Source organism: Maylandia zebra, linkage group LG16 (assembly GCF_041146795.1).
Source record: "Maylandia zebra isolate NMK-2024a linkage group LG16, Mzebra_GT3a, whole genome shotgun sequence".
In the NCBI taxonomy this organism is placed as follows: domain Eukaryota; kingdom Metazoa; phylum Chordata; class Actinopteri; order Cichliformes; family Cichlidae; genus Maylandia; species Maylandia zebra.
The window spans coordinates 864,101-886,621 of NC_135182.1; the positions used below are offsets into that span (position 1 = coordinate 864,101).

The following is a 22,521-nucleotide window of genomic DNA, read 5'->3' on the forward strand; positions in this document are numbered from 1 at the left end:
ACCGAAAAGCAGCGCACATTTCGGTGCTTTATTTCGGTGCTTTTTTTTTCCTGAGCTGTGATACACTTTAGATTCTAGCCAATCATTTTATGTTTCCGAGGATAGTAGGCGGGGCCAGGTACGTACGTTCTGTTAGAGCAGAGCTACAGATTAGAAATGACCAAGGCGAAGCGGTCAAAAGTCTGGCTGTACTTCACAGCAAAATATGCAAACTCAGCAGCCTGCAACAAGTGCTTTAAGCTGATACTGTGCAAAGGAGGTAACACCTCGAATCCGATGAAACACCTGGCGACGCATAGCGTTTTTTTTTTAAAAGCCGAGAAATGCACCGTATTTGATGGCAGCAGCAGCCGTTCTTCTCTGTTGTTCGTGTGTAATTTACGCTGAGGAGGCTAACCACGTTATTACATTAATGCATGTAAGGTGAACTAGCAAACACCGTCGTAGTTACATGCGGCTGTCTTCTTGTTTGATGGCAGATACTCCCTTCACCCTGGCCAAAAAGGCTAAAATGACCAAAGAAAAAGAGGGAAACAGTTAAACATGAGAGGTTTTTGGATAAAGTTTGTGTTTTTTCCATTGTTTAAGCACTGCTTCCAGCTAAGAGTGATACCATATATGCCCCATAGCTGCAGAAAAGGCTAACATTGTTATCTTTTTACATAAAACCAGCTGAATATGAGAGGTTTTTGGACCAATTTTGTGTTCTCCATTCTTTAAGCACCGGTTTGAGCACCGTTTGAGCACCGGCACCGTTTCAAAAGTACCGATTTGGCACCGGTATCGGATAAAACCTAAACGATACCCATCCCTACTCAGCAGTGTGTGAGGAAGAGGAGGAGGAAGAGCCAGCAGCAGCTGACAGATGGAGAGAATAGACAGACTGTTCCCTGTTTGTGAAGGACTGCTAGGAAAGTTTAACATAACTGTCTGTGCTGAATCAGTCTTATTAGGTAATGTTCAAATAATGTGATCATCCCAGTGTTTTCAGTGTGGGAGAAAGTACTCAGAGTACTCAGGGCCTTCAAGTTACACACTATGAAAGGCAGCAACAAGCTTAATGTTCAGAAACCTAAAGTCTGTATCAGCAGCAGGATGGAGCTAAAATAAATGTTGGTTTCGGTTCTATGAAGCTTTGAGTATTTTGGATCAGTAGCTGCTGTGTGTGTTGCATCATATTGCTGTAACTGTTTATATGCTTTATATATTCTGAGCTAAGTTGATCTATAGTGTTACATCATATTCTATAAGGATGTTATGTGTTTGTAGACTTTCTGCCCAGTTTGACCCATTTAGCAGAAGTCAGCCTGTTTAAGGCTCTGATATCTATTCTGTGTGACTTTTATGACATGGTCTGATTTTCTCACCCAATAAAGGAATATTTCATATATCAGTCGACTCTTCATTCTATCAGACACAGTTATCACAGCTCGTACATTTGCTTTTTACACATGTATGTAAGCATTGAGCCAAATTCAGTAATGCCAACATATTAAACGAACAATATTTGTCTCTTATATATAATACATCTGTATACACACTGTCACAGATACTTACTTGTCTTTGAGTGAAGATTTAAGGAGACAGGAAATATAAATAACTGCAACTTGAATCTTTACTGAGGCTCAGTGTTTGGCACAGTTCAAGCTCACTGCTGTAATAACTAATAATGGTGAAAATGATAACTTTAATATATTCGCCATATTATATTTATATTACCAAGGTGAGATGAGTCTCATGAACAACATTAGCTAGTAAACAGCTAATCTTAAAACTACAGTTGGATACAGAAATGAAGCCCAGCAATCATGTTTTACAGCATCGGGGTCTCAGCCTCAGATACTTATCAAATCAAAACATCTCATAAAAACAAACAAACCAACAAAAAAGTCTCCTTGTTAAGCTTGTGTGTCCTGAGTCTGAGTTTCGCTCTGTGTGTTTCCTGTTTTATTTTGATAGTCCTTGTCCGACGTCAGTGTTTCCACTTTAGCCAAGATAAAGCTGCCTCTTTCAGTTCACCCTGGTGTCTGTGAGTTCTGCGTTTGGGTCCAATCCTGTCTGCCACACAGCAAATCACAACACTGCCGATCATATTCTCACTTGTTACATGGACATTTTTAGCAGCAGCAAAACGTACTTTGTACATTTCTAAATGTAAGATGGCGTCACGTGAACAACACGAGGCTCAGTGTCCCTCCAGAATCTGCTATTTAGCGGGTTGTTTTAATCTACCGTATTTACCGCACTATAAGGCGCACGTAAAATCCTTAAATCTTCACAAAAATCGACAGTGCGCCTTATAGTGTGGTAAATACGGTATTTTTGACCGGATTCTTCATCCAGAATTGCTGTGCGTTGCTGACCTACAGCAGACAAGACCTTCTGGACATTTGGACTCATAACTCCAACAGTTTTATCGCCGATCTCCGACTCATCCCAGAGATCTCCAGAACACCGGAGGTTGGCTGAACAACAGCTGCCCGGACAATATGCTACTGAGTTAGCAGGACGCTACACACACCGAGCCGACAGGCTAGCAGAGGACTCCGGCAAGACCAGAGGTGGAGGTTTGTGCACTTAAGAAAAAACAGAGCCGTCAGGTGCTAAAAAATAAACTTTGGACTCAAACTTTGAAAGAAAATGGTGTCCGTTACAACTTATGTCTAAAGGCTGGAGCCGAACAAAAACTCCCTGATAACGACTGTTTTGACTGTTCTTCCCACTCTATGCAAGGAACCTGGGTTGGCTGGGTTTACTTAGCCTGATAGGGCGAAGGACACTGTCTCAGCTGAACTATGGACACGCACACACTTACACTGATAAGCACTCACACATCCCCCTCCCCTTCCAACGCCTTCGATGCTTGTTGCCTCCTGGGAACACGAGGCGGGTCTGGGCCCGCGCTGGAGAGTCGGCGCAGTGGCAGGATGGCTGCTGTGTTCCCTGGGATTACTCCTCATCCCCTAACCCAACCCTGTTTGCTGGTCACGTGCTCTATAATGTTGTGCTGTGGACATTTATGTGCTTTTCTGTGCAGGGGAGTTTTTCTGTTTCCTGTGCTCATGCTGTCCTCCTGTAGCCCAGCATGAGCAGAGGTCTCTTTTTTTCCTCTTGTACTTTCCCATTGTAGTGTACATTTCAGTGTTTTCCTGTAATGCAACCGTTCTCCGACTTGTATCCCCATGTGATGTCTGTGTAGTGTGTGTAAGGTCGGAGGCGGGTTCATTCCACTGCAGGGCAACCTGTATAGTTTCATGAATCGGTTAAAACACTGGAGTCCAAGTAAAGGACGCCCAGCTGGAAAAGCTTCACACAAGTAAAGTTGTTCGAGATTCACAGAATTTACAGAAAATATTAAATTTTTGTGATTTATACCGTTGTCAGGACGATAAATGTCTTATAACGGGATATTAGATTTTTGTCATGTCGCACAGCCCTACTACAGCCTGTATATACTTATAGTTATTGCATATTCATAACATACCTTCATACCGTGTACACTGTAACACACCCATAATAGCCCCATTTTTGTAATATATCTTTATTATTGCTGATATATATTTTGTAATATACCTATATCATGGCTAAAGCACTTCTGCATGGATGCAAACTGCATTTCATGATATGTGCAATGACAATAAAGTTGAATTCTATTCTTTTCTATTCTAAAAGACAGAAAAGAAGGAAAAGGCAGGGCTGTGTTCAGAGAGTAGAGAAGCAGCTTACCTGAGTACAGTGTGGCACAAAGCCATAAACCAGAGTGTGACAGTCATTGAACAGAGCATGCAGCTGCTTGGGAGCCTGCAGAGGTGGACTTGTTGGGCTGAACTGCTGCCACTTGACAGACACTGAACTGCAGCCAGGAGATGCCATACGCTTCAGCTGACAGGCCACCTGTAAACAAAACAGACAGAGAAAATTTTGGATGTTATTTATGATCTTCTTATAACGAGTCAACAACTGAATAACAACAATTAACAGCTGCTTATGTATGACATGAGCGCTCACCTTCTCTGCCCAGTTGTGTTTGGTTTTTGTGTCGAAGAACTCATAGGCTCCGCCCCCTGCTTGAGCCAGGGCTCTCAGCATGTGTTGGTTGGCCATTGTGCTAAAATCATCAGACACATAGATATACTTTATACATATTTAAAAGATCAAATGGATCAAATCAAGAAGAAGCTCAGTGTGCAGAGCATCACAGCGTCCATTACAATGATCCGTGTTGTTCATGTTGTTATTCAGGCCTTGTGCTTTGTAAATTCACGTCTCTTACTGGTGACTGTACCGTTTAAACAGCAGGACACACTTTAATGCAACAGTATACAGCTGTGGGCAAACGTTTACAAACTGTGTACCCACTTCTTGTTTTTTAAGCTCATTAAAGATGTAAACTGTATAATAATCTTGGAAAAAGAGCAGTTCAGAGAAATCATGAAAGCCTACTGTTACCATGACGATCATGTTCATGATAAATGGATGTAAACTTGTGACCACAGCTGTAGGACGACACAGCTGTGTAACACTTAAAAAAACAACAACTCTCAAATGACATCCTGTACTTGTGTACAACTTAGCTTAGAGAATAACTTCACAGGGCAACTATTTAAACACAAGGCTGCTACACAGTGTATAGATGTGTATAGATGATGCCCTGGGGGCATCTGTGGCTACACCTGTAGCTGCCTCCACCAGTGTGTGAATGTGAGAGTGAATGAATAGTGGCATTGTAAAGCGCTTTGGGTGCCTTGAAAAGCGCTATATAAATCCAATCCATTATTATTATTATTATTTTCCCACTCAGAACCCTTTTCAGACCTGAGGCCACAGGTGAAGAGGCGACTGTGCTGAGCATCGTCTCTGAGCAGCTTCAAGGTGAGCTCGGTGTTCTGGATGTGGCCGTCCGACAGCAGCAGCAGGTTCCTGATGCCGCGCGATGGAGGCAGCAGGCTGAGCGCTCGCAGGGGACGCCACAGCTCAGTGCCTCCCCCTAATGGAGCGGAGTGCTAATAGGAAAGAGAAGAATCGAGCTTGTTCAAAACTCTCTGTTGAGTTTGGCTTTAAACACAACATTACCAGTGCCATTAACATCAAAATATATTCACTAATACAACACAGTCACATTATAATAGAAGCTATACATAGAAAATCTGTGGAGGGAGCCGAAGGTTTTAGTTCATCAGCCACAAAACATTTCTGACTTGGAGAGGATGTGCAAACATGAGCGGGACAAACTGAGATGTGTGCAAAACCTGCAACTGCACGACACGCCTGACCTCTGTGATCACCAGAGGATCAAATACTTTTCCCTTCATGAAAATGAATGTGTAACGTTTTTCAAATGCATTTTTCTAGATGCTTTTCCTCATTGCTGTCTTTCACTGTTCACATGAACCCACCATAGAAACTGATCATTTCTTTGTCTGTGGGCAAGTTGCAAAATCTTTTGACGTGTTACTGGAGTCATAAAAGCAAAAACATGTAACAAACTGTAATAAAGGCCAATGTCCACCATTAGTTTCAGAGCTCATCACAGCACAGAAACAGCTTTAGTGGAGGTTACTGTCATGGCCTGGGTCTAAGTAAGCTAATGCATTTTTTGTATGTTTATTTTATAGGTTGTGTTTTTGGTGGTTTTCCTCCTCCTCCCTGTGTGTGTGGTCATACGCGCTCCGGGGTACTTTGGGCCACTGAAGGGACTGCGACACCTGCCGCTCGTTAGCAGCTGTAGCTGATGGCCTCATCAAGAGAGTCCTTTTTAAGAAGGGGGCGGAGCTCCAGTCTATTCCAAACCTGTAAAGTACCTCCATTGATGAGCGTTTATGTGAACGACATCACTACTGTGGGTTTCCTGCTGAGCTGTGTGTGTTTTGTGCCACCAGGAGTCGGTAGTGTCGTCTCGAGGGGAAACCACGGAGCGCAATCGGGTTTTGGAGTTGTCACCTCCTCACTGTTTATGGTCACGTGTGTCGGACTCGCAGAGGAATCGCCACGGGAGCCACAGTGCTGCATTTGTACATGTTGTTTTTTCCACTCACTATAAATAAATCCCGTCCTTCACGTCACACACGGGTAGTGTGTAGTGAGCTTTTTGGACATTAAGAAAATAATTCGAATTGTAACCGTGCTGAGGGCAAGTTCCAGCTTTGAGCCGTTTGGTGTGGGCGGTCCGGGCGAGGAGGATGCGGCTGCCTCCCTGGGAGCTCGTTGCCTGGTTTTTCTTCATAGGCGGACAGTTTCCCCACCGTCGTTTGCTGCTCACTTGTTGGACCCTCCACTTCAGGGAAGAAGGCTTCCTCGCCATCGGCACCCTACCCCATCTTTTCTAACTCCTTCAACGTCTGCTGAGTCAGCAGACAAAGTAACTCAGACTCCACCATAGTTGTAACACCACTTGCTATTAACAAGATGAAGGCCGTTTCTTCCCCACTCACTAGCAATGCTAAGCCAGCTGAAAGTAGAGAGAAAGGTTTTGTCTAACCCGTCCACTGTGGGTTTCTCTGGGCCAGTGGGCCTGGAGACTGTTAGTTCACTGTCAGCCGTCCCTGTAGTTACTAATTGTGAAGCTGTTGTGAGTAACCGAGGCATTTTGTCACTACCTGCTGAAACAGTGACTGTTCATTCTGGGCAGGAGTGTTCAGGGAGTGATGGAAACTATTTTTCTTGTGCTCATTCTGACTGGAGTGTTTAAACTAGAGCCCATTAACAGGCTGTGCATTCTCAGACTGTTTGTGTGGCTGTTAACCTGCTGCCTTAAAGTTAGTAACTGAGGCAGAACATGGTTCTGGAACAACCGCCTTCGACCTTGGCGAGGGGATCAAGTGAGCTAATTCAGCGGACTGTGTAGCTTTTTTAGTGGACTTTGAAATCGCACGTGCTGAATTAGAGCACTCTGATTTAGGGAACGCTGAGTTGTGGCCAGAGCACTCAGAGCTGCCAGCTCAGCATGAAACTCAGCAATTAGCTCAGTCAGCTGCTCAACTTCACCCATAAACGTCACTACAGTCAGTAGCTCAGTTTCCAAGAGCTCAGTCCCTAGTGCGGTCTTTTGCTCCTTACATCAAGATTCAAGGCTCTTTATTTGTTATATGCAGAGTCATACGAGTGCAACACAGTGAAATGTGTCCTGAACTCTCCTTTGACTGTGCAAAAAGACAATATATACAATAAATAAATTAAATAGCAAAAATGTGGAAATTTTAAATTCAAAATCTGAAAATGTACATTGTGTGAATACAATGTTAAAGTGTCTTGTGCCATATTAGCACCCCAATGTATTGTCACAGCAGTGCAAGTAAACAACTGACCAGAGTAGTGTAAATGTACAAAGTAATATGTGCAGTAGTGCTACTCACAAATGGCACCATTACAAACTCCAGCTGCTGCAGCATCTCAGCGAGGATGACCCCGATCGGTGCACAGAATTTGCAGAATAATAACAAACAAAACCACCGCTATTGGTCTGACACTAACCCACAGTGGATGGATCCCTCCAAGACTGTTGGAACAACAAAAGTGATGGTTTGGTGTGGTATATGGGCACAACGATAGTGGGTCCATTCTTCATCAATGGAAACCTCAAGGCCACTGGATATTTGAAATTGCTACATGATGATGTGTTTTCCTCTTTATGCACTGAAGCTGGCACGTTCCCTGAGTTATTCCAGCAAGATGGTGCACCACCACATTATGGGTGCAGGTCCGAGCATTCCTAGATGAACAGTTTCCTGGAAAGTGGATTGGTTGTCGTTGGCCAGTTGAATGGCCCCCAAGGTCTCCCGATCTGACCCCCTTAGACTTTTATCTTTGGGGTCATCTGAAGGCAATTGTCTATGGTGTGAAGATACGAGATGTGCAGCACCTGAAACTACGGATACTGGATGCCTGTGCTGGCATTTCTCCTGCGGTGTTATTATCAGTGTGTGAAGAGTGGGAGAAGAGGGTTGCATTGACAATCCAACACAATGGGCAGCACATTGAACACATTTTATAAATGGTCAGAAACTTGTAAATAACTCATGACAGAATAAAGTTACGTTGAAACCAAGCACACCATTGTTTTTCTTGTGACATTACCAATAAGTCTGATGTGTCACAAGTTAAGTTTCCAGTCACCTTTCTCACTCACTATGTATTAATAGACCTCTCTGCATTGAATCATATCTGTTATTAACCTCTGTCTCTCTTCCACAGCATGTCTTTATCCTGTTTTCCTTCTCTCACCCCAACCAATCACAGCAGATGGCCCCGCCCCTCCCTGAGCCTGGTTCTGCTGGAGGTTTCTTCCTGTTAAAAGGGAGTTTTTCCTTCCCACTGTCGCCAAAGTGCTGCTCATAGGGGGTCATATGATTGTTGGGTTTTTCTCTGTATCTACTCTACAATATGAAGCGCCTTGAGGGACTTTTGTTGTGATTTGGTGCTATATAAATAAAAATGAATTGAAGCTTTTCAGAACAGTTGACCTCTGACCTTGAGATCATGGTCACTAAGATTCAAACATGTCTGACACTGTTGGTAGATACACCTATAGTAAGAATTTGAAAATCCTACATGGCTTCGTTCTCAAGTTATCACATTCACAAACTTGGGAGACGGCGTGGCCCACTCGGCAGGGTGGTGACAAAACCCCATCAGCCTTTTAGGGCTGAGGTGAAAGAAGGGCTTTTTCTGGATCATGTTAGCTAGTGTTAGCGTACCTGCTAAGATAAGAATAGAACAAATAGAGCAGCATGCAGCCATGCTACTCAGTACCCGGAGCTATAAGAGCACAGCAGATTTATAACTGACCTTGATGAATCTCTGGGCTTCTTCATAAACTTCACCAAGTGGCGTCACTGTTAGAAAAGCTTCTGTGTGATCTGAAAGGCAAACACAGTAAAAGTTAAGAAAGCTACCACTGGCTACAGCAAGCATTTGCAGGGTTTCCTCAGTAATATGTGATTAACAGCTTCATCCAAGTATTGTGTGGGAAAAATGCAAATATGACAAACTGTAAATGAAACTCTTGTGAGTGACACAGGTTTGCTCACAGAAAGACGTGCTGCTCTTGTTATTCACATCCTTCAGGTTGACTTGAGCTAACACTTTTTAAATGTTAGCCTAAAAGCTGCCTCAGGCTGCAAGTGCAAACCGACCTGTTCCAAAGAAAACCACATTGAGTCTCAGGCTGCGATCCAGGCTTTTGAGAATCTGCAGGGCGATTCTGCGGGCCGAGTGGAGAGACTCTCCCTTCATGGACTCGGACGTGTCCAACAGCAGGATGACTTCATCTGCGTCTGAACTGGAGCTGACCTCAAAGTCTGGATAGAAAACCAACATGCAGGCCTAAAGGGACGGAAACGAGATGGCTGAACAAAAAAGCAGCATTTTTAGAGTGACAGGAGGAGAAGACAAAGAGAGCGACAGACAAACCTGGCTGTCCTTGTCAGGGTGTTTCTCCACCCACATCCTGGGCAGGTGGACGTCAGACAGCATGATGGACAGCTGGAATCCATCTGGACCCATGATCTGTCCTGGCAGCACGCTCACCACTGCCTTACAGTCGGTTTTCTACATGACCACAAACATTAAAGAGCAAAAAATGATTGGTTTGCATGCAATAAATCCATATTTGTAAACAGCAGTTTGGTTTAAACTTTGAGGTAAAACAATTAGTGGTATGGTCCACCCAGCCTTCCTCTGACTGGACACAGACAACAGGTCAAATAGAAATGATTTCCAACTAAAATAGAGTCACATTAAACAAATATTAACAATCGAAATCTTTAAATAGAATGAATGACGGTGTTTTGGAAAGCTGTAAATGAAGAACAAACGGCAACAAGTATAATAATGATTGTAATTATTATTGTTATTACTAGTAGCAGAATTCATTTTAATGACTTGATTCAATTCCAAATGCAGCCAGGTTGTCATTTGTTCACATGCTCGATCAGAGGGACTTAAATCCCAAAAGATTTGGATGATACGTAACTAATAATAATCTGCATGAACAGTTGCAGTCTGGTCTTCGCCGTCCCACAGCACTGAAACTGTGCTGATAAAAGTAACCAATGATCTTCTCATGGCAGCCGACTCTGGTTTACTCTCCATTCTTATTCTTCTCGATCTGACTGCCGCTTTTGATACCATTTCTCACTCAATTCTCCTCAGTAGGCTCGCCTCCTTCGGTCTCTCCCATATCCCACTAGCCAGGTTTAAATCACTCAGTTTATTCGACTTAAATCCTTCACTTCTCAGCCCTTTCCTCTGGTTGCAGGCGTGCAGGGATCTGTCCTGGGGCCTCTTCTTTTCATTATCTACCATCTTCCACTTGGACACATTTTTTGTAAATAAAATATTCAGTTTCACTGCTTAAATGTAAAATAAAAAGCCAAATGACCTTCATCTTGACTTGGTGAGTGATACATTGCAGGCTGGAGATCTCATAGGGCATTTCAGCTGACAGGTCCAAGGTGAACTCTCTGAGAGCAAAGGAACAGTGATTGAACAACCCCAAACCAAAAACATGAGGATACACGAAATAATGAAGCTGTAAATACTGCAAAGCTGTTGTTCAGTTCTTAACAGTTTGGAGGTGGATATGAGCAGACGAGGTTCAGACTGGTTAACAGAAATGCTTCATTTTGCTCACCTCACACTCGCAGCTTCATCAGTTACACACACCTTCTCCACACTGACCTGTGGAGTGACGTTTAAAGTCATATTTGTCATCAAAGCAAACTCTGATTCAATCATGAGCCGGACAGGATCTCTGTTACCTGTGTGGTCTGGTTGAGGGATGCACTCTCCTGCCACGGAGCCACGCTGCCGGGCAGGGAGAAGAGAATTGTGCCGTCCCTGACGATCAGCTCGGAGACAAAGGTCACTTTGATGAGGACAGTTGCACCAGGGGGCAGGTTACCCACACTGATGGTGAACACATCCTGCAGTGAGGATACAGACCATGTCACAACCAGCGGCGGCTAAAAGGGCCTACATAACACCAGGAGACGCTAAACAGCTCTGGACCCGCATGATGACCGTGTGTGTGTGTGTGCGTGTGTGCGTGCTTAGACGTACAGGTGCATCCTGGTCCATGAGATAAGCTCCATGTCCTTTCTCAATAGCCTGTTTGTACTCCTTGCGAGCTTTTTCTTTCTCCTTCACCTGAGAAACAAACATCCATTGGTTTGCTCACGTTGTGTTGAACAGCACAGGCTTTATATACACGATAGACGTAGTGCCTCAAACTGAGCAGCTTTACTATTCATCGTTCATCTTTTGAATCCAAATGTCACGAGCACAGGGCTGTGACTGTGAAATGAGAGAACCCACGTGCTTATTGGTCAACAAATTGTGACTCACAAATCATTAGCCAATGAGCTCATGAGAACTTCAATGTCCAAAATAAACCTAAATGTTGCATTTGATAGATCAAACTAGCAAAAGAGCGAGTGAGCTGAAGGGTGATGTAGTCACAGCCTGAAGTCTTTTACAAACCCGGCTGCTTCAAGGCTCGTTGATGTTGGCAGAACTTTGTGGAAAACACTAAAGAATGCTTTTCTACTCCCTCCAGCGTCAGAGTACTGGGTATTATCAACAGACTGCTGGGCTTTGACAACAACAACAGGAATAATAAAAGATCCTGTTATGCTTTGGTCACATTTTCATGAATAAAAAAATAAAATAAAATATATATATATATATATATATATATATATATATATATATATATATATATATATATATATATATATATATATTTATATATTTATTAGGGGTGCAACGATACTTGTATAGATATTGAACCACTCGATACAGTGCTTTCGGTTCGGTACGCATATGTATCGAACAATACAACATTTTTAATTTATTTTATCAACTTTCCTTCTGACGATGCTGTCTGTGTTGAGAGCTCAGTGAATCTGCGCTCGACTACTCCGCCTAGGCTGCACTGTCGAGCGCAGATCCACTGAGTGCTCCACACAGACAGCATCGTCAGAAGGAAGAGCGCAGGGCAAGCTAGCGAGACAGAAGTTAAGCTCTACTTGCAACATGGCAAATTGAACCTCCCCCACCCTCATTCAGATCTGGCGTTTGGAATTATTTTGGTTTTCATGTGACGTATGACCCTGAAGGTAAGCGAGTCATGCACTAAAGTAAAACCCGACGTCCCGGAGCTAGCGATTTTGCCAGTCAGGCTACCAAAATCTATCTCTGCCCTGCCCGTCGGGCTATTGTAGGAAGGAAAAATATATGTCAATGCTTTTGCATTCTTTCGGAAATGTAGCTGGGTAATTATGTCATTGGCATCGGTGAGCCACTGTCAATATGTGACATATTGAAATCGCGTTTGAATTTGCGCTTGTTTTTTGCTTTCACTTTGCAATTGCGCGAACTGTGTATAGAGAGCGACAGCACTGATCTGTGAGTGATGATAATTTGTGCACCAATTCCTCTGACATCGTCTTATTAATCGTTAGCTTACTATGCAAACATGACAAGTGAAATCTCCCGCAGCTTAAACATGTGAGAGGTTGATCGCGCAGAGAATCGCTGAGCTTATGTGAGTGCGGCAGGATATATATTTCACTACGATGACCTGGATGACTGAGAACCTTCACAGACAGATATATATTTTAGTTCTGCTGAGCCAAATAAGACAGGTCAGGGTGAAGAAGTGACAGCCAAAGAAAAGCTTACCACAAAACGGAGAAGTTATGACAAATCAGACTATAAGGCAAAAAGAAAGTGCAGCTTTATGGTTTCATGGACAAAAGAATTTCTGTGGCTGCAACATGACGAGCTAAATAACCAGGGCTGCACATAAGTGGTCCGCAGGTGCGCATTCGCTGTCAAAACAAAAGACGCGCACAAGATAAGAAGTTGCAACGCGTGTTTGCATACATAAGATTTTCAGGAGGAGGACAGACATTTGTTTAGAACTCTTAAAGATGTCGAAGAAGCTCCTTTAAGCAATTACTGTGATGTTCCTCCACCTCCAAAGAAATGTCAGAAGGAGTCCGAACCACAAAAGAAGCGCGTATTCTTGGAAAAGTGGTTGCAGGAGGTGAGCTGGCTTCAAACAAATGATGAACGCACAGAGATGTGGTGTGGAATGTGCCGTGAAAATTTAATAAATGACAAATTAAAAAGGCATGAACATTTTTTTTTGTATCGAAAAAATATTGAACCGTGACACCAAAGTATCGAACCGAACCGTGAATTTTGTGTATCGTTGCACCCCTAATATATATATAAATAGAGAGAGTTTGACAGGTGTTTATATTGTAATTCACAGAAACAGGAAATGAAAACTTTCAGACGGTGAACTAGTATTTGAATAACGCTCCGTTACCTGTCCCACGACATGCTTCCCGTTGATGAAAGCTTCAAACCCACACACTGCAGCTGAATCATCTAGAGGGAAAACATACTTTGCCTCAATGGGCACTGAGCTCAGATTTGTGTATTTCTGGAAGATGATGACCTAACAAGGACACAGACGATCACATCAAATGTCAAATCGTATGTCAGCAAGCTAACAATGAAAAACACTGAAACGACTCGATGTGCCACCGTTACCTGCGAAAGCAGATCCATCAGTTTACACTTCACATGAACGGCCTGCAGAGGGAGCTGCTGACCAGCGCTGTCCAACAGTCCGGCGGTCACCTCTTCCAAGGGGTTTTTACTGCTTTCAAACATATCATCGCCTAAACTGAGCTCTACACACAGAAACAAGAGACGAAACAGTGCAGAATGACGTGGTTAGCTTCATTTCTATCTTTCAGCTTCATAATTATAATTCGCACATAGCAGACCGTGCTGACAAAGGATTTCCACTAATCTCATAGCTGTTCAGAGACTGTCAGTCCCATCCTGACCAATAAACACAGTCCTCTCACATAGACGAAGCCACCGGAGCAGGATCTCGACACTTCTTTAGACTCGGCCTGCATGGCAACAAACCTGTAGCTGAGGGCCCAACCAACATCCTGCACGTGCAAACAAACACTTTGAAGAGCTTGACAAAAAACTGTTGTTGTGTAGTTTCACCAACTCTACATGCAAAGGTTTTGTGTCTTTCTACGATAAACTAAAAAGTGCTTTGAGTAAAGAAGTCCATCTGTAAATTATAAGCTGCATCTAATGAATGACGTCACTGTTTACCTTTAAAGACAGCTGTGCAGCAGTGCTCGCTCCACTACATGTTATATCTGGTGGTGTTACTGGTTAACCCCACTGGGATCAGTCTGGGCTTAATGTGAGTAAGTGTCATAATCCTGGGTGGCTTCCTTTTGGAGTTTTCAGACCTATGAACTTGATCTTGAGGTCAAGGGTCACTGATGATTTTTAGCACTTGAGGTTCAAATTTCATTCTCAGCTTACTGGAATTATAAACGTGGTGACGATGCTACCACATGAGCCTTTTACAGCTGAGGGGTAAAAACGTATGAAAGCTCAAGTTCAACCACTAAGCTGAGCGCACTGTACTCTCACGTTCATCGCCATAAATAAGAGCCGATCAAAGGCGCAGCTGTCCAGTGCTCACCTTCAGCAGAACAAGGAAGACAGAGCTCAGGTGACATGTCCACGGCAGGAGTGAAGGCCTTTAGCTGGTCTCCTTGGATGCTGAACTGAACCACATACTTGAGTTTCACCTGATCAGGACTGTATACCACATACTCATCATCCTGGAGGACACAAGAGTGGATACATGTTTGTGTGCGTTAGTGAAGTGAACCTAGTGTGACAACAGTTAAATATTCAGCAAAGAACAATAATTCAGCTTATGGGCAGGAAGTGTTTTCTTCTGTCTGTTTATCCATGTGCATGTAAACGCTCACACAGTCCTACTGTACCTCAAACTCAGAGGGAGTGTTTGGAGCGCGGCGGACTCCGCGCACGCTGTCGTATCCGTCGGGAGCCTGCTTCAGCAGGACGTCCGTCCTGTAGACCTGCCTGCAACGTCCCAACGCAACGTCACACACCAACAACAACCGGGAGCCATCCGTCACGCCGGGCTTGGAGTATTTCAGACTGGTGCTGTGGATGGAAAACGTGACTGTGTTGCTGCCATCTTGGTTCAGAGATATCAAAACTCCAATAATAACAAGTGAAAGCTTGTATTACTGCAGGTCAGTGTTTGCTTTACATTCAGAGGAAACTCTACAACCAGAGGACTGAAAACACTCCACAGCGTATGAACCTCACAGCCCTTCTTAGGGAACCAAGGAGAAGATGCTGAGGCGTGCAGATTACACAAGATCACGTTAAAACAAGTGGCAACAAGTCTCATGATCTTATTCAAAGCGTTATTGGTTCAAAGCGTTGCCGATGCGCACGTAGTCGGGGGAGAGGTGCAAGACTGAGTTCAGTGGTGTTGGGAATCAAAATCAATGGAACCATCAGATTTGTGTCCAGATTGTAACACGTCTCTCGTCCTTGAACTAGTTCTTCATACTTGCCTTATGTGTCGTATTACACTTTTCACTCAATGGCAAACTGTCAATGAATGAGGGGCGGCTCAAGACTTTTGCACAGCAGCGTATGTGTCAGACACACAAAGAAACTGGTCAAATTGGGATTTTCGACTAACCTCAGGGAATCACTAAAGTAGATCCCACCGCCCAGTTTGCCGACGTCGGTTCTTTCTATGCCGTGGTGCTCGACTCCCACACGGGGCAGCAGCAGGCCACTGAAGAGGAGGACACAAACACAGCTGCTGTTTCACTACACACATTAAAGACACACAATTCATATGAAAGTAAAGATATCGTTATGTAAAGGAGGTCTGCTCAAATCGAGCTAAATGATTGGACGGCGTTTCCTAATACAGATGGACACAAGACGTACAGCCGGAGCCAAGTCAGCTGATCTTAACCCAGCTGAGCGTTTCATTGGCTGAAGACTTTGGCTCACAAACAAACAGCGATTGAAAGCTGCTGCAGTGAAGGCACAGCATGACAAAGGAGGAGGCTCGCGTCTGGTGATGTCCATGAATTCAACACTTCAGGCTGTCAGTGCCAGAAAAGGCGTTTCAACAATTACTTTCACTTGTTTCGTTTGTCCAATGACGTCTGAGCCCCTGAAATGATGAGATTGTGTTCCTCACATCTTTTTGTTCCACCCTCTGAATGAAAGCTGAAAGTCTGAACTTCATTACAAATTCATTGTGATAAAAAACCAAACCTGTCTCTGTCCAAATATTTATGGACATAATGTTTATCTAAAGTGAAAGAATAAGAGAGAGGACAGGTGAAAAAACGACATGTTTCAAAGTGATGTGATAAACACATCGTGCGTGTCTGTATACACGATAAATGTGAAACCACTAACAACATTTTCAGGTGACTGTTGTTGTGATTTGGGGCTGTAGAAATAAAGCACTAAACATCCAGAGACACGGTGTCCGGCTGAAATCCACCTGGCCAGTCAGTGTCCTTAACCCTTTAGGACCTACCATAGAACCAAGTCCGCCAGAGCTTATATTATATTTTTACATGCTGTGGAGCCATTTTTGGGAGCATTTCAAGTTGATATACATCAATACAACCATTATAGCCCAGATTTTAATAATATGTCTGCATTAAGTGCATAGTAATTACATAAATTGCAAAAAAGTGCAATAAACTACAAAAAAACTGAAAATCGCTTTTGTTTTTTTAACATATATTTCTAGTTAGAGAAATTTAAGAGGCTTATCCCTCAAAACTGTAAATACAAAAAAGTTGCACAAAATAGTTTCCCACCACAGGAAATTTATTTTGAGTGTCTTCATAGTTTTGTTTTTGAAATACACCAATTTTTATACACTGCAGGAAAAACGAAAATAAATATTATACTGCAAATTTGCAAAAAAGGTCAAGGTCAAGGTCAAGGTCAGATTTATTTATATAGCACATTTCCAACAGCCGATGCTGCACAAAGTGCTTAACAATAACAATAAAATTAAAAACTACAGTGTAATACAATAATAACAATAGAAACAATAAAATAGAAGAATTGAAACAATACTAACTAATTCAGATAAATCCAAAATGCTTGGGTCATAATGTGTTAAAAGCCAGAGCGTAAAAGTGTGTCTTTAGTAAAGATTTAAATTGCTCAAGAGTTTGAGCAGATCTAATATTAAAGGGGAGACTATTCCAAAGTCTGGGACCTGCCACAGAGAAGGATCTATCACCACGAGATTTGAGGTTAGTCCGTGGAATGGACAACAATAGTTTTGAACTAGATCTCGTGGGTTTTCCTGGAGCATAGGCAGAGAGGAGCTCTGACAAGTAGGGGGGGCTCGGGCGTTGAGTGACTTAAAAACAAAAAGTAAGAGTTTAAATTGGATCCTGTAGGGGACAGGGAGCCAGTGTAAAGAGGCTAAAATTGGGGTTATATGCTCTCTCCGTTTGGTACCAGTTAGCAGGCGAGCAGCAGCATTTTGAACCATCTGAAGGCGATGGATGGTGGCCTGATCTAGACCATAACACAATGAATTGCAGTAGTCCAATCTGCAAGTAAGAAAAAGGTGGATGATACGCTCGAAGACGTCAGCCGGAAGGTATGGCTTTATCCTGGCTAGCTGTCTTAGCTGAAAAAAACAGGACTGAACTACTGCACTCACCTGCTTATTCAATTTAAAAGAACCATCAATGTAAACTCCGAGGTTTTTTACATGTGTTTTACAATACGAGGAGAGGGTACCCAACGTGCTGTCGATATGATTGAAATTGCCAAAAATGACAACCTCAGTTTTGTTTTCGTTTAGCTGTAAAAAATTTAATGATAACCACTGTTTAACGTCGTCAAGGCAGCGTAATAAGAGCTGCGGTTGATCTGATCCTGATTTTAAAGGTAGATAAATCTGTAGATCATCCGCAAAGCAATGAAATGAAATGCTGTACCGCGAGAAGATGGAGCCCAATGGCAGCAAATAGAGTGCGAAGAGGGCGGGACCCAAAATAGAGCCTTGAGGAACGCCGTATTTAAGAGGAGCTAATTTGGAGTTGTGGGGGCCCATATTGACATAAAAGAACCTTTCTGTCAAGTAGGAGCGAAACCACTGAAGGGCAGATCCTTTTAGGCCAGCATGCGATTCTAGCCGTGATAACAGGATGTCGTGGTGAACCGTGTCAAAAGCTGCTGACAAGTCCAACAGTAAAAGGGCAGCAGGGCTGCCAGAATCCATAGTTAAGAGAATATCGTTAAAAATCCTTAAAAGTGCTGTCTCAGTGCTATGTAATGATTTAAAACCAGATTGAAATTTTTCTGAGATCATATTAGAATCGAGGTGTGCCTGCAACTGTAGATAGACCACTTTCTCCAAAACTTTAGATAGAAAAGGAAGCTTTGAGATGGGCCTGTAATTAGACAGAACAGTTGGGTCCAGGTTTTGTTTTTTAAGAAGAGGCTGAACTACAGCTTGTTTGAAGCATAGTGGGACGCAGCCTGTAGTAAGGGACGTATTAATCAATTTCAGAATAAAAGGGCCAACAATATTAAAAGTGTTTTTGAGCAGACTCGGGGGAAGAGAATCAGAGGGGCAGTGTGATGATCTTAGGCCACTAACTATCGCGGTCAGGTCCTTAAGGGAGACGGGATCAAACTGCTCTAAGACAGCTGAACACACAGGTGGAGGGCTTTGAACTGAGACAACAGACAACGAAACAAGGGCCCTAATCGATAAGATCTTGTTATTGAAAAATGCTAAAAAATCATCGCACATACTTGGTGAAGAAGTAACTCCAGGATTATCACATAAACTAAAAAAGCGATTAAGAATGTTAAAAAGTACCTGAGGCCTATGACCGTTTGCTGATACTAAGTTTGAGACAAATTGTGTTTTTGCAGTTTTTACAGCTTCTTGATAAGCAGAGAGACGAGTCCTTAAAATCTGTAAGGAAACATACAATCTGTCCTTTTTCCATCTCCTTTCAGCGCGTCTGTAGTCGCGTCTGAGGGAGCGGGTGTAATCGTTCAACCACGGTTCTGATGAATTCTTAGCGCGCACAGTTCTGAATGGTGCAATAGAGTCCAAGATATAAGTGCAAGTAGAATGAAGAATAGCCGAAAGGTCCTCAACATTTTTACAATTGGAGTTCAATATTCCAGAGTCCATAAAGGCAGCAGAAAAGGCAGGTGCTGTTAGTACATTAAGCGCTCGCTTTTTGCGCAGTGGGGCGTTCGACTTGTCCATCGAGCAGCGCAGTGTTAGAGTGAACAACACAGGAAGATGATCGGAAATGCGTAAAAAAGCAGCATGTGCATCAAAATAAACTATTTCCAGCAGTGCAATATGAGTCCTCAGCATCCCAGAAACGACACAGGAAGTCATAAAGTCAAAGATAACTTTTAAAAACACCAGTATAGGCTCATGAGGCCCTGATGGTAAAAACTACATTTCCGCGAAAAATGACGTCACTTCCGGTTTCGGGCAGGACATGGCGGCCATGTGATAGTTCACGCTGATGGACGTAGGAAGTGTTACAAACAGCTGATCGGATCGGCAAAGCATGTTTCTGGAATATTATGTTTTTGTTGCTGCAAGCGCTTTTTATGCAGTTTTTGCAAAGCTATATGTGGAAGGAAACTGTGACCGAGGACAAGCTGATGGCATCAGATGTAAGTACAACTCCTCCGGTTTCATATGCAAAAAAAATTATTGCGCTAGCTCACGTGGTTGCAGTGCTACCGGGATTTAAAAATAGTTACACAAAACAGAGCGTGCCCGCTCCGACCGGCTCTAAAGGGTTAAAGACGAATCACAGTTTCCTCTAACTGGTTAAAAAGCGAGACATGTCTCACAACAGACAACAAACCTTTGGTGTGACCCAAAGTGTCACAGTCCTGGGTCGTGTGTTTTGATTTTGGTATAATTATTGAGCTTTCATCGTGGTTTATCATTACCAGTCTTTTGGTTTAAGGTTCTGTATTTCGAGCTCTAGTAGTTCTTTGTTCTGTAATTTCTAGTCCTTAAGTTTTGTTTCTGTGTTTCCTGTTTTATTTTGATAGTCCCTGTCCTGTGTGCAGCGTGTTGGTTTTGCTTCTGTTGTCTAGTTAGGTCTGATTTGTCCCAGCTGTGTTTCCCTCTCCCATTCCCCGATTGCTCCGGTGTTTATTCGAGCCCTGTGTTTTTGTTGCTCTGTGTCGTGTTGTATCCTCATGCGAGTTCTGTCTGCCTGTTTATCTTCCCCAGTCTAGTTAGTTTTCTCTTCGTTTCCTGTCCAGCAAATAAAGTTGAGTTTTGGCACCTTGAGTCCTGCTGCACGCACACCATGACAGCAAGCTGTTGTTGCTCTTCTTAGAATCCAAGCACACGGGATTCTGTCCCATTAAGTTTCCATTCATTATTCCCACACAGCATCACAGATCTGAACTCGCAGCAGAACACAGGCAGAGATGTCCTGGTAGCTTATCAGTTAGATTACATGTAAATACAATAAACACAATAAATACAGAAAACCTTTGTTTTTTCCTTCAGTCTTTGATCTGATTGGTCGACATATTAAATCAAACGTGTTCATGCAAACGGACTAAGACGTCCACACGGTTGTGTTTTATCCCCAAAAGTTGAATAAAATTAAATACTGACGGCCACAAGTCGCCCCCTCCCCAAAGACGCATCTATGGCATAAATGTTCCTCATTAACTCTCAGTTGACCTCTGACCTTCAGGTCAAGGTCACTACTACATGCAGCTATGGTATCAATTAAAGTTATCATGAAGTTTCCAGACAACTTTGACCTCGAGGTCAACGTCACTGAGATCCAGACTCATCGAGATATTTGGTAGCTGCAGCTAAAGTGTTTCAATTCCCCACAGCGCCACGTTCTTGACTTGTTGTTCACGCCACCCGCCTGCTTGCCCACGGCGGGTGACTACAACACCCTGACGACATTCAGACTTTGTTTCAGTGTATATGAGAGTGTCAACCACAGCTCGATGCGACGAGCTAAGTCTCTGAATGGACGGCTTTACAGAAGAGTTTTGTCGATGTGGGTTCAGCTTGAAGTCCGTTTTCTTACAGTAAATCAGGTATGAGACAAACGACAGGATCAGTTGTTCTCACCGAGACAGGATTCCCACAAAGTTGTTGGGACTGGAGGAATGGAGGAGTGGCTTAACATTCCCCAGCTCGCTCTTAAAGGTCTGAAGCTCCACCCCTCGGCCGACACGCACAATCTGCTGGATCTGCACCCTGCTGCGAAACACAGATTAAAGCAAGGGAACATCTGTGAAAGAGATCTTTGTGTCGTTGCATACAGAAGACATGCGCCAGAAAACTGAAGACAGATCATTGTGAACACGTTGGCTCGTTTACCTCTGCAACGACCGGCTTCTGACAGCAGGGATAATAATACATTTGATTTAAAAGCGCCTGTCAAAACACCCAAGGACGCTGTACAGCAAATAAACAGGCATAAAAACATGAAATATACACAATAATAAGAGCAGCAGACAGAAAGTTTAAGTTCATGGATGAGTTATATGGAGTAGGCAATTTTCAACAGGTGGGTTTTAAGGTTGGACTTAAAAAGAGGGAATAAAGTGATGTTTGTGAGGTCAGGGGAACTCCAAAGTGAAGGGGCAGAGCACCTAAAAGCACTCCTCTCCCTTATCTTCCCTGCTTTGCTTCTTATGTCCTTGTCTTGTCTCGTGCTTTTTTCACTTCCCTGGAACACTCTCTCACAGTCTGTGTCTAAAACCTAAAAGAGAATTATGGCTTTGATCAACTGGTCTCTGGATGCTATTGACACCCTTTAACGAGAAGTCTGGGCTCGGGAGAACCCGAGTGCCCTGGAGGGACTTTCCCTGCCGGATACACGATGGACGGGTGGCAGAGGATCGTGTGCTTGGCGGGACTGTCGATCGAGGACGCTGAAGATATCTACCTATTCGGAACCATGATAACAGGGTTCTGGCTGATCGGAGCTGGCTTGGCCCTGGCTTATCGGAGAATTAAGAGAGCGGAACCGGCTGTTCAAACCCCCACAAGGCTGCCCGCTGGGATTGGAACGACAGGTGCGACTTCTCAGAAAGGGCTCATTGAAGGCAGCATGGAGCTTGGAGGCGCTAACGGCTGCAGTGAATGCTCAGAATAACACCTCTGAGCGTATGTTGGAGTACATCAGGGAAGAATCCACTCGGAACAACACCTCTGGGTGGAAGCTGGATTACATCGCAGATCAGTTGGCTGCGGTTGTGAGGTCTCAGAATCTGCTATGTGAGCAAAAGACTGAAAAGATCACGGAACTGAAGGTAAATAACATCATGGAGAAACTCGCAGCTATCCAACGGGAGATTGAGACCAGTGTTGGTGTCGGAGTGTTAAAAACGGCTTGAAATTCTCATGAGTTGTTTGTAAAAGAAAAACCACCATTATAATGCGGAGACCCCTTCAGCGCCAGCTGTGGGCTCAAGGCCGGAGCCGAACAACACCCTGATAACGACTCTGTTGAGTCTGTTCCTTCCCATTCCCTACAAGGCCACCTGGGTTGGCTGGAAGACTGTTTACTTAGCCTGGCAGGGCGAAGGACACTGTCTCCG

General features: G+C 43.5%; 1 protein-coding gene across 2 annotated transcripts in view; it reads right to left on the minus strand.

Annotated features, from left to right (window-relative positions):
* Nucleotides 1-22,521, minus strand: part of parp4 (poly (ADP-ribose) polymerase family, member 4) — a 41,537-nt gene that overhangs the window by 12,334 nt on the left and 6,682 nt on the right. Inside the window, exons 10-25 of one of the 2 annotated variants that reach the window (XM_024800420.2) lie at nucleotides 21,044-21,172; nucleotides 15,581-15,679; nucleotides 14,844-15,027; nucleotides 14,534-14,675; nucleotides 13,564-13,706; nucleotides 13,337-13,468; nucleotides 11,059-11,145; nucleotides 10,758-10,922; nucleotides 10,631-10,677; nucleotides 10,379-10,460; nucleotides 9,409-9,546; nucleotides 9,132-9,321; nucleotides 8,785-8,855; nucleotides 4,816-5,003; nucleotides 4,009-4,108; nucleotides 3,727-3,894 (exon numbers count right to left, since the gene is read on the minus strand). In XM_024800420.2, coding sequence (XP_024656188.2) covers nucleotides 3,727-3,894; nucleotides 4,009-4,108; nucleotides 4,816-5,003; nucleotides 8,785-8,855; nucleotides 9,132-9,321; nucleotides 9,409-9,546; nucleotides 10,379-10,460; nucleotides 10,631-10,677; nucleotides 10,758-10,922; nucleotides 11,059-11,145; nucleotides 13,337-13,468; nucleotides 13,564-13,706; nucleotides 14,534-14,675; nucleotides 14,844-15,027; nucleotides 15,581-15,679; nucleotides 21,044-21,172 — 2,065 coding nt within the window. Of the gene's footprint in view, nucleotides 1-3,726; nucleotides 3,895-4,008; nucleotides 4,109-4,815; nucleotides 5,004-8,784; nucleotides 8,856-9,131; nucleotides 9,322-9,408; nucleotides 9,547-10,378; nucleotides 10,461-10,630; nucleotides 10,678-10,757; nucleotides 10,923-11,058; nucleotides 11,146-13,336; nucleotides 13,469-13,563; nucleotides 13,707-14,533; nucleotides 14,676-14,843; nucleotides 15,028-15,580; nucleotides 15,680-21,043; nucleotides 21,176-22,521 lie in introns of both variants that reach the window. The other variant, XM_024800418.2, reaches the window with a different exon arrangement.